Genomic DNA, 12,336 nt, shown 5'->3' on the forward strand with positions numbered 1-12,336 from the left:
TTCTTATGTTTTTGAGTTGTGTTAATATTGCAGTGTCAGTCATGTTTTAATATGATTTAACTTTTGATTTGTGACTATTTAGAATTGTAGTTTAAACATTTTCCTGACTGCATAAGTCTCAGTGAATTTAAAATACGTTTTCCAAGTCATAATCCTTCTTTCCCGAATGGACTTTTATCTTGTGCAGTCTCCAGACTTAAACCCCATTTAGCTGGTGCCACACACATTCATGGGAACCTCTACAACAGATATTGGAAGAACTTTCTGAAGAATATTTGATTTCTATTGTAAAAAGAAAGCCTCGGGTGTGTTCAGCTGTTATATTTGCCAAATCTGGCTACTTTGACGACTCATAATTTTAGAATACATTATTGTGTACAAATTGATTCCATGATTATTTCTTTTTAACTCCAATTGCTTATTTGTACTCTGCTTTCATTTCAGAGTGCAATGAGACATTGAACTGCATATTTTTCAATTTAAAAAATTGAAAAATTTCAATTTAAATTTAAAAAAAAATTTTCAATTTAAAAAATTTAAAAAATTGAAAAATTGGGGTGTTCTAAAACTTTTGACCAGTAGTGTTTGTGAAAGTAGAAGCAGAAGAACAGTGGCAGAAGACCACACTGGATGCCATTCCTGTGAGCAACAAAACAACGAGGCTACTATAAGTCATCTTACCTTGTATCAGTGATTCAGACTGCTTGTGGTGTCGTAGATATTAATACTAATTTAAAATCCAAAGGCTACCTGAGTATTGTTGCTGACAATATCCAACCCTCTGTAATTAAATTGTCCCCATTTTCTGATGGCTGCTTCCAGCAGGTTGACAGACTGTGTGAAAAAGCTCAGATCATCTTAAACTGTTTTCTTGAACATAAAACTGAGTTTACTATACTCAAATGACCTTCACTGTCACCAGATCTCAATCGAATACAGCACCTTTGGAATGTGATGGAACAGCAGATTCACATCACGGATGTGCAACAAATCTGCAGTAACTGTGTGACGCTATGATGTCAACATGAGTCAAAATTTCTGAGGAATGTTTCTAGCTCCTTGTTGAATCTGTGTAAATGTAGTTATGTGCAACACTTTCATTGCTTGTAATTATGTGTTCACACCTAATTAAATTTCATTAGAAGAGGAACTTAACTCACACCTTATGCATTCATTTACATACATACACACACAACCAACACTATAAAACAATTAAGGCTACGTTCACACTAATGCGTTTTCGTTTGAAAGCGCATCGTCTTCTCTCCGTTTTGGCCTTCGGTCCACACTAAGACGGCGTTTTCCCCAAGGAAAAACGCAGCATTTTGGAAACGCTCTCGAAAACACATACATTTCAAAACTGAGCTGTCCTGTCGCAGTGTGGACACTCGAAAACACAGACTTTCTAAAACGATGCTGCATTGTAGTCATGTGATCAATTAAACAAAGACAGCGGAGTGCATTATACAGCAGTTGTTTTGATTGCTCTCAATTTCCACAGCCCTAAAAAAGATCGATATCAGTTTGTACATGCTCCAGATAGCTTTTCTTCAAATTCTTTAATTCTCACTCGCTTTTGCGTATGCGCAGGACTGGAACGTAAGCGTTTTGGGCCATTTCAATGTGGACGCACAACTCTGAAAACGCTAGTGTGGACGCGGAGTGTTTTCACCCGGGTCAAGTTTTTCCATCTTGTGCTGGGCAGCTGTTGTACCACACTGTCATGCTAAGACAGCAGATGCCTTCTATTGTGGCTCTGTAGATGTTCACAAGCAGCAAGAAGAGAGTCCGGTCCATTTTAGCTTCAAGAGGAAGAAGACCCTTAGTTGGACTTTAATCACCAGGTGTGATGTGTTCAGCTACCAGATCAGGTCACGTTAAGTGAAGACCCAGGAACTTGACGTTGTCCACACGCTCTACTCCCTCCCCGTATACAAGGAGAGGCGTTTGTTCTGTCTTCCTGGATATCCTGCAGTCCATAATGAACTCCTTAATCTTGCTGGTGTTCAGGATAAGGTTGTTATCTAAGCACCACTGTGGATGAGAGGATAATTCTGCTCCTCCAGCTGAGGGAGATACAGTCTCTCTGCTGCTGGATGAGTCAAAGAGTGCAAAGAAACTGTTCAAGGTGTCAGGGAGAGTTGGATCACAGCTAACCTGTTGGTTACTGTGTTTACAGTCTGTTATACTCCTGATGCATCGCCACATATTTTGCGGTAAAGTAAATTTTACTTTAACTGAATTTCAACTTGCTGAAATTTCACTTTCAAGGTGGTTCAAAGACATGATTAGATCAGCTATTCAGAGTGCCACAGGAATCTTCACTGAGCGCTGCTAAAATAGCTAATATTGAAGAATATAGTCTAAGGAGCTTTGAAAGAAGAGCATCACGACTTCTTTAAGCTGCTTGAAGACATTTCACTTCTCATCCAAAAGGCTTCTTCAGAACTGAAGACCAGGACGACTGAGAACCTTCACAGACATTGAAGAATATAATCATTGTCTATCATGGGGCTGCCGGCAGGCATATATTACAAGAACTATTTAAATTCCTGAAACTGCATTACCGTTTTTGCTAGAGACCAAATTCAAATAGTTTGGGAGAGAAGAGAAGGCAAGCTTTACGGGGATATTTGGTGTAACATGGTAGCATATGGCATTTATAAGGTACTGCTTTCTGAATATGGACAGAAAAAGAAAATCAGCTCCTATTCGTTACCATGTGTGCGTCACGTTACCGTATTCCTCCAACATTTGGGGCTTAAGAGCACATTAAAATGATTCCTGAAACATGAGAATAACTTTTTTTCTTCAATTTTACAGCAAAAATGACAAAGTATGTCCATAAATCTTGATCAATAAAAGGGCTAATTTGCATATTTCATTTGGCCATGGGGGTGAAATCTGCAATCAGACATAGCAACTTGAGCAGAAACAATATTGTTTACTCCATTACTTTAGAGAAATTCGAGTGGAACAAATAACACAAAAACACCACAAGATGAAAAATAATGCAGGTCAAGAGATTACCATTGTACACATTTTACAGTGAAGTAAACAGTTCACTTGTGCTGAAAAAGAATCTCAGACTAGTTGGTCAAAATCAGTTGTTGAAGCATCTTTAAAAGGCTTTCCCTAACTGAATTTTACATATCGACTGCATTTACACAGAATAGAAAAAACCATGCTGAATGGAGATGAAATGAAGACTTTCCATTAAAATATACTGTGTTTTGAATCAAGGCAATAAACTGTCACTTCTTCTTCGCCAGACTTCGTGGGGAACTTTTAAGCAAGTCTCTGATCCTAAGGTATGTTCCTGTGGCTTCAGCAACTTCAGTGAACTCTGGTGTATCTTCAAATGGAACGATGCCAGCTGCAAACTTGCTACGATGCGGAACAGCAGTTATCTTGTCGAGATGCCCTGGAGTCGTACAGTCTCCACTCACCAGATGAGGCAAATCTGACTCGGGGCTCTGTGGGTTGTCTACTTCGGCTTTCACTGGCTCAGGACTCTGAAATGTGCCGTCCTCGACTAACAGTGAAATGGGACTCTGAGGGGTGCTGTCCTGAGTTTTAACTGGCTCGGGACTCTGAGGGGTGCTGTCCTGAGTTTTAACTGGCTCGGGACTCTGAGGGGTGCTGTCTTGGGTTTTCACTGGCTCGGGACTCTGAGGGGTGCTGTCCTGAGTTTTAACTGGCTCGGGACTCTGAGGGGTGCTTTCCTGGATTTCGGCTGGTTCGGGACTCTGAGGGCTATCGTCCTTAACTTTGACTGGTCCCGGGCTTAATGACAAACCCTCTTGAACTTCCGGTTGATTTTCTTTGCTTAGGGAAGGTTCTTCAGGTTTTATTGAGTCCATTCCTTCATCCGTGTCTTCAGTTTCTGTGTCCGCGTGTGCAGATGTGGATACACTTGGTGAACTTGGTACAGGAGTTTGTGCGGCAGGTGTCTCACAGTCACTGTTAGAGGCCATGTCAGCATTTTCTAGAGCTGCCCAGATCAGTCTCTGCTGCTCCTCCAGTTCCTCCAGTGTCAGGTCATCCTCTGTTCCCTCCCCAGTCTCATCAACCACCACCCAGTCACGCCCTCGCACAGCTGGAGAGCCGTTGGTGGGAGTAAGTGGAGGTGTACCTTTAGGGAGAGGTGGGGGGGTGGGTGTAGCAGGAGGAGTGCCCTGTGGTAAAGGCGGAGGAGAACTAAAGCAAGGAGAGCCAGGAGGCAGTGGTGGCTGGAACTGGAAATCATCAGAGCTGTGAATTTGATGAGGTGTTCCTGGATCTATGAGAAGAAATAAAATAAAATCATCCACAGAGTGCTGACTGTGTATTTTTGTGCAACTGAGCTACAAATACCAAACCAAAACATTGTTTCTGTGAACTCAGCGTGATCTACTCTTGTTAAAAAAGTTATTAATTAGCAATAATCCTGGTAACAATTTACATAGAGCATTGATATACTGGCAGCAGCCAGGTCAACATGTTGGTTCAACAACAGTAAAATGAGAACTACTCATCTTTAGAAGATCCATAGTTTTTACATTCCAACTTAAAAACACAAAGTGAAGTTGGATGGATGGGATCCCAACTCTGGAAATCTAACCATTCAAGGAGAACATGAATGCAGGCTGTGACACCCAGATGTACGGTTACCTGATTCAATATCCATGTCCGAGCTCCTGTCTGGGGTCCGGTCCGGGCTAAATTTACTCCTCTTCCTCAGCTGTGGAGATGAGTCAAATTCATGTCTTCTCTTGCTGGAGGCGGCACCAGGCTGTTGGCAAGAGCAACATGCAATAAGACCAAAAAGCACGACTTTTGTTTTTCCTTTCTTAGCAACATATTTAAGTAGAAATATTGAAATCCTGTGGATTAAATGGAGGTCTGTGCAGTTGGATCAGTGTTGATTCATGCTGTAAAATGCGTAAAGGAGATTTTAAAGGATGGGTCATGTGAACACCATAAACTGTTGCACAGAGCAAAGTAACCTCAAGACAGTAGATTTTGTCCTCGATGAGAACAGTAATGGCTTAAATATCTAATCTATATCTTATTTCTAAGAATGAGCACTAATCTGCTAAATTTTGCTCAAGGTGGTGGCTGATAAAAATTTGGTTGAAGTTGAGAAGCTGCCGTTGCAAGAAGTCAGTAGGGAGCTGGGATACAGACCGTGGGAAAGAAGCTGGACAGGTAGGCTGCATAGTTTTGCTTCATGTGGCTGCTCTGCATTGGAATTGAACCATAATGCAGGAACTCCTGAAGATACAACAGAAATAAAGAAAAAGTGTTATTTAACTTAATAAAAAAGACAGCAAAAAAAAGGTCCCAGCATACTTTAATGGGTTGTAAACCATTTAAACTCCACATTTAATTGAAAATAACACAAAGACAACATAGCAAGTTTGGAAACTAAAAATATGTAATCATTGTTGATGCCAGCAACATTTGTCAAAAAGTCATAAGAAGCTCATATACACCACAATATAAATTAGCTCTTTTTAAAAATTAAAAAACAAACAAACAAAAAAAAACACTGTACAAATTCATGAGGAAATAAAATATTTTCCCATTCTTTCAGCTCAGGGTCTTTTTAGTTGTGTTTTAACGCAATTTAGTACCTGGACTTTTATTTACTCCACAACTGTCTAGATGGCTGAAAAATGTTGCTCCTGACCCTGTGTGTGTGTTTCAGCATTCACAGGGCTGACACCCATACAAACATGGACGCTGTTTTTTTTCTGATAACTACTCAGATGGTCCCTCTCCTCATCAGAATTTAACCTTTTTAGTTGTCAGATGACATGACAGGTGGCAGTCGTGTCATTTCTGTGTCCTGTTTACATTTTCAGTCAGTCAGTGATCTCCACTATAAAGCTGTGGATATTGCAGAACCGTCTGTTGGCCTGAGGATCTCAGTCATATATCTATGTGCAGCGATTTTTTTCTAGATTCACCAAATTATTTTTTGAAATCATCTTTTTTAGATGACAAACACCTCAAATTCCTTCCAATTTCACACTGAGAAAGAACCTTACATTTATTATTATTTTTCCCATGTTTTGGTTTATATTCACACAGTGAAAACCCCAATCAAATCAAAAATGTTTGTGTACTCTGCTGTGTGCCAGAATGCAAAGCATGTCTGGCTACACAAACAAATCGCAACAAAGGGGGAAACAAAGCAGAGTTTGATTTAACCAGACTAGAGAATGTAAATTTAGCTTCACAAGTACTGATCTGTTGCAATTTACCTAAAAATGTGTTGTGTTGAAATTATTCAACAAGATATTTCTAGTCTTTCATTGCCCCCTTTCTTATTTTTATGACATCAAATCAACATTTAATGTTGATGGTTTTGAAACAGTACATCACATATTTACTTTTTACTGGATACCAGGCGGTACTGGAGGTCAAACATTTGAAAAGGCAGACTGCAACACTTACATCTTTCATTTTGTGTGGTGCGGCTACATTGAAACCTGGGAAATCCACCAGTTTGGAAACATCATAAGAGAGGTTTTGTGAATTAGTGTTGTCAGTTACAGTGCCATCACTTGATGCTGTAAGAGAGAAAAAAACAACATCCTCTATAATCTGTGCAGACTGCAGAAGCTTTTATTTTTCTACTTACTCTGTTCAACAAAGAAAACAAATTGTGAAGCTGTTTAGTTCTTTTTCAAACTTACCATTTCCGTCATACAGTGATAAGCCAGAGTTTTCCATCTCTGCCTCTTTGAGCCAACCTGGTGGGTAACCTAGCTGCCTCATGCGATAGATCAGAGGAGGTAGGGTGTTCTCATCAATGCCCAGAGCTGTCAGCAGCTCCTCACTGTTTAACAGCACAACACAGTAAATAAATCAAATGAAAAATTAAAAGACTAAAAATTACACTTGTCTAAGGTGACATAAAGACCAAAACCATGTGATCTACATGCCAAATATCTTTGGTATAAACTAACTAACGGATGAAGCCTTTGGAGTACGAATGTGAGATAGAAAGCACTTACCGAGGAAAAGCTTAGAAAAAAGTACTTGTGTGAATGGGTGAATAAAGCAAGTTGCGCTTTCAGTGCTCAGAGAGTGTAGAAAAGCGCTTTAAAAGAAAAAGTCCATTTACTGCCAATGTTGCTGAAACTGCAACCTCTCAAGAACAACAGGCTCACAGGGCGGCAGTAGCAGCGAGCCAAAAGCAGTCTTGGGTGTGGTTACGCTTTCAGAAACCCAAATGTATTAAAGGACATGCAGCTAACTGCAGCAAGTCTACCACCAGCATGAAAGAAGCTGAAGCCAAGGATTATGATTTAGAAACTCTGAGTGAGACACTGACAGCTTCTTCTTCATGTAATTAATTTGGTAGAAAAACAGATGTAAACAGAACAAATATTACACTGTCAGACAAAGAACCTGGAAGCTGCTGTGGTTGTAAAATGTTGTAAATACAATACATTTTTAAAATTCAATTGAGAAGTACAGACTTATTTCAACATGAGTACTGAAAAAGGTACTGTTGCAAACATAAACCTTAGGACAATAACGTTGGGCAATTTTCACCCATATGATGAAAAAAGATCACTTAGTGGTCATTTCCAAGGGAATTCATAATCATAATAAAATGTAACAGGGGTCATTCTTTCCCCTCTTATATCTTATTTTGTTTCTCTCTCCCACAGTTGTCAGTTTGCAGGGAGACTGTGCCTTCACCATTTTTCATTTTTATGATTTTTTTTCCCATTAATGATTCCCAAATTTTGAGCCTTTATTTATTTTAAATTGAGCCCCCAGATAACACTTTTTTTTCATTTTATGAAATGAGGTACGTATATATAACTAGGGATGGGTATCGAAAAACCGGTTCTTGTTGAGAACCGGTTCCCACTGTTTCAATTCCTTGGAATCGTTTGCCACTTTTAAAAACGATTCCCTTATCGATTCCAGTCGACCCGAATGACGTCATCACGTTGAGTAGCGTCTTTTACCCAGTAGGAAACACGGCGCCTGAGCGGCACAAACGCTCAAAAGTTTGGTTACACTTTATGAGAAAGGATGACAACAGGGCAACGTGCAATACTTGCAAAGTAGAGATTTCATCAAAGGGAGGAAACACTACGAACATGTAAAAGCATTTTGCTCAAAAAACACGCGATTGCTTTCAACGAATGTCGTGTTTTTGATCCGCTCCGGACTAGCGAAGCTCAACCCAGCAGCAGCGGTAGCGTTTCCACGTCCTCTCCCGTTAATACTGCAGGTAACTAATCAATTAGCATTGCATATTATGTTAGCGCGATTTACCTTATTACAAAACCTGCTATTACTGTGCGTTGCATTTAGATAACCATGATGAGAGAGACAGAGGCTGGCTCAGATGCTGGCAGTTCTCGCTGCAGTCTACCGGTAGCGTCTCCTTTCAGGCCAGGATAGACGAATGTCACCCAGCAGTGTCTAAGTTTGTGGTCAAAGGCTTGCACCCATTTGCCACAGCAGATGCCCCCGATTTCACTTTGGTAAGTGAATGTGTTTAATTGTAGGCAGGGACATTACTGGATATTCTTGTGTAATTGCTACAGAATAATTTATGTTAAACTTTGTTATTGCTACAGGAGAATATTTATTTTATTATTTTACATATACATTTTTTTTCCTGGGGACCCTGTGACACCCCATTGAAGAGCCGTAGGCTGTGGATCTCTTAAGATCTCACTGTTGGGTTTGTAAGGCCATGTTACTCCTAAATTTCTATCTTGTTCAAAGAGAAGATATAAAACACAGTTCTAAGCTAATCGACTTTAGTGTTCTCCTTTTTAAAAAAAAAGAATCGATAAGAGAATCGATAAGGAATCGAATCGTTAAACAGAATCGAAAATGGAATCGGAATCGTTAAAATCTTATCAATACCCATCCCTATATATAACCCTGTAAAATATGCACTTTTGCAACATTATGTAATTAAATTAAAATTGTGAGTAAATAAAGATGTGTGGAGAGTAAAAAAAAAAAGTCCTGCCTCATGACTCCAGGCTTGTATTTGGCAAACCGCTCCTCCACTTCATCAGCATGGTATCTCTGGTTACTCTGCATGGCTTGGTTGTTGCTCTGATTGAACTCCTTTCTTCTCTCATTAATTGCAGCCATGTCTTTAGGCTAGGAGAAAAAAAATACATTACTATATTAAATTATGTTCTGTCCTTGTGTTCATCCTGGATTAACAGATCATTAATGGTACCTTGGGACAATCTCTCAGCTGGTGACTGCTTGAACCACAGTTGAAACACATAGACTTGGGTCTACAGTGAACAGAGCAGAGACAGAAGCATTATACATTATAAATTCCACCCAGCACACAAACAAAGAAGAGTTGTAAACAGGAAAAGCTATGGAATTTTTGTAGTCTTACCTTTTGTCTTTCATTTCTATTTCCTGGCCATCAGTTCCAATGACTTGGTTGAAGACTTGCTGATAACTTTGCAGCAATTCAGGAAGCTATAATGCATTTGTCTACACAGCTGTGAATTTTTAAAACTTAATAAATCTGACTACAGCACTTCATAGGCAATAAATGTTTAATTTATTCATGTTAAAGATACGTTGGGACATCCCATCCATCGGTCAGCTGGGGGTTTTCATTTACCAGAGGCTGTCCAAGTTTATCAACACTGAAAGTAGTGAAATATAAGACACTCCCAACAACCTAAAACAAAAACATAACACAATAAGTTACTACTTGTGAGCCTACACATCTCGTTTTCAGTGTGTTTGAATGAGAAATAACAGCATGTGCTCACTTTAAAGGCTTCTGTTGTTGTTCTCACACTACTGGAAGACATCATCTGTGGATCTTCGTCCAAAGTAAAAGCGGAATTCTTTATAGAGGGAGAAATATGTATTTTTAAACAGAAACTTAATTGTGATATTGAAAATATTTACAATAGTAATATACAGTGCTGTGAAAAAGAATTTTCTCCCTTCGTGACTTGTTTTTTTTTTTTTTTTTTGCAGATTTGTCTGTCACATTTACATGTTTCAGATCATGAACGACTTTATAAGACAATGAAAACCTGAGTAAATGCAAAATGCTATTGTTAAAGTTATGTTTCTGATAATGAAGTCAAAAAGAATTTCTAAACTTACCTGTGTAGAAAACTAAAACGCCCTCACCCCTTGCAAATGTAAAATTAATCGTGCCTTTCTGTCTTTGTAGACAGACACATGTATTTAATTTTCAATGATTTATTACAGGTATTTGCCGTATTATCAGTAACAGACTGGATGTTATTGCCAGCTTGACCCCATTTAATGACAGACTGACAGCATACCAACTTAGTCTTATGGCAACATTAATGGTAGGTTGTAATGACAGGGTTAGCATACCAGCAACAAAATGTTTTTTGTTGGGTTTTTTTTTTTATTTTTTTTTTACAATATTACCCCATCAGCCTTTTACAGCTTTTATGTCAAAAAGTGATAAATTACAATATGTGCTATTGTAATGTTAAAAAATCTGAACAATGTCATATTTTGAGTGAGGTATTGTGGTAATATTCTATCATGTTGAGTCTGGTGATTTTCACCTCTAACAAATAGACACAAAAAAAACTTCTTCACGGCTCTGTATATTCTAGGTACACACCTGAGGTTTGATGTTAAAGGAGGACCTCTTTTCAACGTCTGGTTTATGGTGCCTCAAAATCACACTGCAGATGCAGTCTTCAATTTCCTGGCGACACGTCCTAGCAGGGTGATTAAAAATTGTCATTCATATGTTGTGAATGGATCTAAACTAAACATTACCATAGATGTAATAATTTCACCAACAAATACGTTCATACATAAAAACTTACTTAAAATATAAAGAATTCTGACTTACTTTGATATGATGTTGTTTGTATAAAGGACCTGAAGAAGAGGCCCGTCGGTGTTAACATCTTCAACAGTGACGCCGCTGTAGTGTTGGAGGAGGGAAAACATCGCAGGATCACGGTTGGCGAACAGTTTCGTTTCATTTGAAATGATCATTATTGGGTGTCTACTAGTTACCTTGGTCGCGTCAGGAGGCTCATTTTCCTTCGTAATATTTTATGTGGTCTGGGAATTAAAGAAAAATGACAAATTCTGCAGAAAAAGGACTGTTAGAAGTCATTTCTTGGCTGTGTTTTGGTTGCATCCTATGCTAGCAAATTTAAGCTAGTGCTAACAAACTGCCACAAGGATATTCTCCTCAGTGAGTCTCTGGATGTAATCGTCGCACTCCTCCAGCCTGCTCCGGAGCTCGCTCCTCTCGTCCTGCTCTTCATCATCATCTGTGAACCGAATGTGCGTCGTGACCGGGGGAGCAGGCTCATCGAGCTGCTGAAAGAGCTCACTGTCCCCAAAATCAACTTCAGCCATACCTGGCGCTACCCGATCCGTATGCGGAAACACGACATATCGTGCGCATGCGCAAAATGTGATTGCTCCTGATACTTTCACAATAAAACTACTGAACCGTCACGTAACTGATGTACGTAAAACCACTAATTTTATTTGTTTTTAACTTGCATTCACAGCGTAAAGTAACCCTAAATAAAAATATAAATAAATTGGATTACTACATATCTCTGAAGATAAATACAAATAAAAAAAACTCCAGGAATAAATTTGAATTAAAAAGTTTTTCTTTTCTTTTCTTATGGACTCAAATAAGTTTTGCTGAAAAACTGAATATGGAACAAGCAAAGCTTAATACTAAACAATATATATATATATATATTAGCTGTAGCTAATATATATATATATATAGCTTCAAATTTGGCCCACGGGCCAGAGTTTGACACCTATGATTTAAATGGACAAGTCATTTTTTGAACTGAGGAGACCAGTTGCTCGACCTTTGGGAAATGATTATCCCATTGTTATATATAAACCTTTCTGATGTCAGTTTTGACAAGACTCCCAATAGAACTGGCTGAGATGTCAGTATTTGTCAGTATGTATGTCAGTATTTTTATTTATAAATCACCTAGAGCTCCAAGCCATGACAGTGTCTCAGAATTTACATGTGTTTTACGGATGTTTGTGTTTTAGAGAGGTAGGCACATATGTACCTCTTTCCTGGTTGGACATGTTGGCACTGATTTTAGAGCAGTTCTTGTGTTGTTGTATTGTGTGTTATGGATTCAGCACTGAAGCAGATGCTGATTAGCAGACCTAGTTTGACTGAGCAAACTCACTGCAATTTTTTTATTTTTTTGCCTAGACAACAACACTGTGATCAAGATGAAAAACAAAACAAAATAACATTTGCATCTTTTCTCAGTTTATCTATTAAATGTATTACTCTTTTACAGGTCCAGCCAAGGAGTT

General features: G+C 38.8%; 1 protein-coding gene across 2 annotated transcripts; it reads right to left on the bottom strand.

Annotated features, from left to right (window-relative positions):
* Window positions 1-2,923: 2,923 nt before the first annotated feature.
* zcchc8 (zinc finger, CCHC domain containing 8) lies at window positions 2,924-11,440 on the bottom strand. 2 transcript variants are annotated; one of them, XM_026188365.1, is made up of 15 exons: window positions 11,208-11,440; window positions 11,032-11,074; window positions 10,862-10,936; window positions 10,625-10,724; window positions 9,780-9,857; window positions 9,582-9,685; window positions 9,392-9,457; window positions 9,221-9,281; window positions 9,002-9,138; window positions 6,687-6,829; window positions 6,445-6,560; window positions 5,170-5,256; window positions 4,654-4,774; window positions 3,687-4,282; window positions 2,924-3,569 (listed from the first exon to the last, which is right to left on the bottom strand). In XM_026188365.1, the coding sequence occupies exons 1-15, from the start codon at window positions 11,380-11,382 to the stop codon at window positions 3,255-3,257; spliced, it is 2,217 nt and encodes a 738-aa protein (XP_026044150.1). In that variant the 5' UTR covers window positions 11,383-11,440; the 3' UTR covers window positions 2,924-3,254. The 2 variants fall into 2 exon arrangements, with proteins under 2 accessions (XP_026044150.1, XP_026044149.1); XM_026188364.1 differs by having other exon boundaries at window positions 2,924-4,282.
* Between the last annotated feature and the right edge of the window lie 896 nt (window positions 11,441-12,336).

The sequence above is a fragment of the Astatotilapia calliptera genome, chromosome 12, assembly GCF_900246225.1.
Source record: "Astatotilapia calliptera chromosome 12, fAstCal1.2, whole genome shotgun sequence".
Taxonomy (NCBI): domain Eukaryota; kingdom Metazoa; phylum Chordata; class Actinopteri; order Cichliformes; family Cichlidae; genus Astatotilapia; species Astatotilapia calliptera.

Bases quoted from the DNA above. Each gene is read 5' to 3' on its own strand.
- zcchc8 (XM_026188364.1), bottom strand. From the start codon at position 11,382: ATGGCTGAAGTTGATTTTGGGGACAGTGAGCTCTTTCAGCAGCTCGAT. The intron at 10,725-10,861 runs GTAAGTCAGAAT...TCACCCTGCTAG, and splicing joins ACAAACAACATCATATCAAA to GACGTGTCGCCAGGAAATTG. The intron at 9,858-10,624 runs GTGTGTACCTAG...CCCTCTATAAAG, and splicing joins CCTTTAACATCAAACCTCAG to AATTCCGCTTTTACTTTGGA.